This window comes from Phlebotomus papatasi, chromosome 2, assembly GCF_024763615.1.
Source record: "Phlebotomus papatasi isolate M1 chromosome 2, Ppap_2.1, whole genome shotgun sequence".
NCBI classification, from domain to species: Eukaryota; Metazoa; Arthropoda; class Insecta; order Diptera; family Psychodidae; genus Phlebotomus; species Phlebotomus papatasi.
Window position 1 is genome coordinate 55,075,650 of NC_077223.1, and position 2,936 is coordinate 55,078,585.

At 36.7% G+C, this 2,936-nt stretch overlaps 1 protein-coding gene across 2 annotated transcripts; it reads left to right on the plus strand.

Annotated features, from left to right (window-relative positions):
- Nucleotides 1–589: 589 nt before the first annotated feature.
- Nucleotides 590–2,565, plus strand: LOC129801751 (uncharacterized). Of its 2 annotated transcripts, XM_055847055.1 has the most exons (3): nt 590–1,395; nt 1,518–1,906; nt 1,962–2,565. In XM_055847055.1, the coding sequence occupies exons 1-3, from the start codon at nt 1,367–1,369 to the stop codon at nt 2,087–2,089; spliced, it is 546 nt and encodes a 181-aa protein (XP_055703030.1). In that variant the 5' UTR covers nt 590–1,366; the 3' UTR covers nt 2,090–2,565. The 2 variants fall into 2 exon arrangements, with proteins under 2 accessions (XP_055703030.1, XP_055703029.1); XM_055847054.1 differs by having other exon boundaries at nt 1,180–1,395; nt 1,518–2,565.
- The last annotated feature ends 371 nt before the right edge of the window (nt 2,566–2,936 follow it).

Genomic DNA, 2,936 nt, shown 5'->3' on the forward strand with positions numbered 1-2,936 from the left:
CAAAATTATTAACTAATGAAAGGGATGGAAAAACGTCTTGGAAAACCGACTTGAACCGATTCAGAAACCACCCAAAAGATCCCTCAAAATAGTTTTAAGAGTAACAAAATTTATTTTCTGACAAAAAATACTTATGGGTTCATTACCAAGTTTTATACAAGTTTCCAAGTAATAAAATTATATTTAAAAATTTAACATGTCATATAAAAATCACCATAATATCGATATTTAAATATTAAATAATATAATAAAAGCTTGTACTGCCTAATTGCGAGGAAAAAAAAACAATAACACTCGAAATAGTTAAGTTTTTCTTTAGTTGGCTGAGTGCTCGTTTTTCGTTTGAACCTCAATATCGAGGTTAAAAAACAATCTGAGAGAAAAGTTGTACATGGACGAAAATGTAGCTGATTAAATTCTCTGTGAAACCCACAAAACAGATTGTTAGGGACAGTCCTAGTTTTCGAGATATTTTTGATCAAAGTTGCTAAAAAGTTCGATTTTCCCATGTCTTCTGACATTTATGAGACTACAGCGCCCCTGGTGTCAGTTGTACGAACTCCATCTGTTCAGAGGATTCATCGGGCATGTAAAGGAGACCAAATTATTCCATAGTGAGAAATAAATCGGTTCAGCAGAATCGGAGATATAGGCACCCAAGTAACAAAAAACGGCAAAAACGGTTTTGCCTAGATTCCAGGTGCAAAATCCAAATGAAATCAAAATCATAAGTATTTTCGTAAATCATTTGACCCTAGCAATAGAAAAAATAGCATGAGAACCCAGGGACAAAAAAAAGTTCAAAATTGTTGCACAGTGAAATAAATCCAGAATCCAGATATATTTTAACACATTTAATCCATATAATAGCATTTTCACAATTTTTATATCGGATTTCCTATTCAATAAATAAATTACTATACTCTCTGTAAAATCCTTATCGACATTCCCCAAATGCGTCTTTAATGGATGTTGATCTAATAACAATAAAGTGTCCATCAAAAATGTTATAAAAAAAAATAGCAAAGAAGAGGAATAAAAAGCAACTTTTCCCACAAAATAAAGACCAAAAAGCAATAAATACAGTGAAGTGATAGACAAAGTTTCTTAGCAAAGTAGAATGGGAAGCTTGAGAAGAAAAAAAGAATTTGTCAAACAGCTTGAGAAAAGATGTCTCGACAAAAGGATGTGTGAGAGAGAGAAAGACTTCTTAGAAAATCAACACGTGACTAAACACCAACGTACACCCTTTATCCCTCTTGTTCCGAAACCCATGGCAAACAAACTCGACTGTTTGGTCGATCTAAGAGGAGTCCCTCAAGAGGATTTCTAACTGCAAAAGGAGTCCACAAGAGAAAGAAGACATATGGAGCCCATTCACCGAGACGGGAAAATGTGAGTAGATTGCATCCCTCGTCAGTTGACTTAATTAAATCCCCGTGTGATGGATGACCATTGGTCGAGGGTTTGTCCACGGGGAGAACTCAATTTGACCAGTATCTCTCATTCCCCTTTAGACGTGAGCAAGTGGAGCTAGAGGACCGCATGAGGCGAGAATATGGCATAAAATGGGGAATGTTGGCTGAGAAAGCCACAAATGAATTCTACAATCCTGGCAAGATTAATGCAGAGTTCAGGGAACGTTTCAAAAAGGACACTGAAACCTTTCCCTACGATTACACAGGCAGCGGAGATTCTTTCTTCATTTCCAAAGACATGTACAATGCCTTGGTTAAAATTTGTCGTTGTGGACGACAGAAAACCGAGGGACATGTCCTTAAATGTTTGCAGAGAGTCAAAGCAAAATATATCGAGGATGTTCAGGTAACTGAAGCCGAGGATCGAAAAGATTTGAAGGCACAATCAACGAGTAACTTCCTAAGACGTCTTCCACCGACTTCTGCAGGTAATTATCTCTTACTCAAATTACCCGAAAAAAATGATGAAATGAAAAATTCCAGGAGTCGTTGGATGGCCTCAACATACCTATCAACAATGGGAAAGCTCTACAAAATACATTTCACCGCGCTACACAATGCCCGGACCCCGTATTCAAGATCAGCCCTACGGAAGTATTTTCATCGGGTAACGGACCTATATAGCAAAAAAAAGGACACCCTCTACAAATCGGCCTGAGTACTACGTAAAAAAAAGTCAGAGGCAGTCAGCAAATCTGTGCCGAAGAGTGGCCAAGTGCTGACGCTGCTCACTGGCGATTAGGATATGGAATGCCACCATAAATAACACACTTAAATCATTGCATTAGAGACAGACGTGAATGATTTACTGGGCATTGGTGTAAATTTATATTCACTCCCTCTACCCTCACACACAAGCTTTCATTCTCATACGCATATGTAGTCTATAGTTTTAACCTCATACACAGCCTCCCCTTATCCTTCTCCTATAAATTCTCAACCGCCAGCCACGGAGGTGCAAAGTGAAAATTCTTTCACGCAATTTTTACTAAAGCTGGTGTTACATTCAGTAAAAAAAAATAATATTTCATGCAGATGAATTCTTGTACAGCTTCCAGTGGCATAATAAAAAATTTTATACATTTTATGTAGCGATTTTTCTTACTGATCGAACTCGACAGAAAGAGTAGTAGGGAAACTGGGGCAGTAGTAGGGTAAAGTGGTATAATTTGGACAGTGGTACAAGTTGGACAATGGTACAATTTGGACAGGGCTTTTTGTCTTTTATAAATTTAGTACTTCATTTTTATTTGTATATTTTTAATGCTTTAGTTATATAATTTTGTTCCTTGTGCTTAAAAACAAATTTTGTACTGTACTTATCAAGAAAAAAGCCATGTCCAACTTGTACCGGCGAATTGTCCAACTTGTAACACTAATTCGAAATTATATCACTTTACCCTAAACATGGGGTAACACGAAACGCTGATATTTATGTTTACACAATTTAAACTTATG

Excerpts from the sequence above, each read along its gene's own strand:
- LOC129801751 (XM_055847054.1), top strand. The coding sequence starts at position 1,367 with ATGGAGCCCATTCACCGAGACGGGAAAAT. Across the intron at positions 1,396-1,517 it reads ATTCACCGAGACGGGAAAAT|ACGTGAGCAAGTGGAGCTAG; the intron begins GTGAGTAGATTG and ends ATTCCCCTTTAG.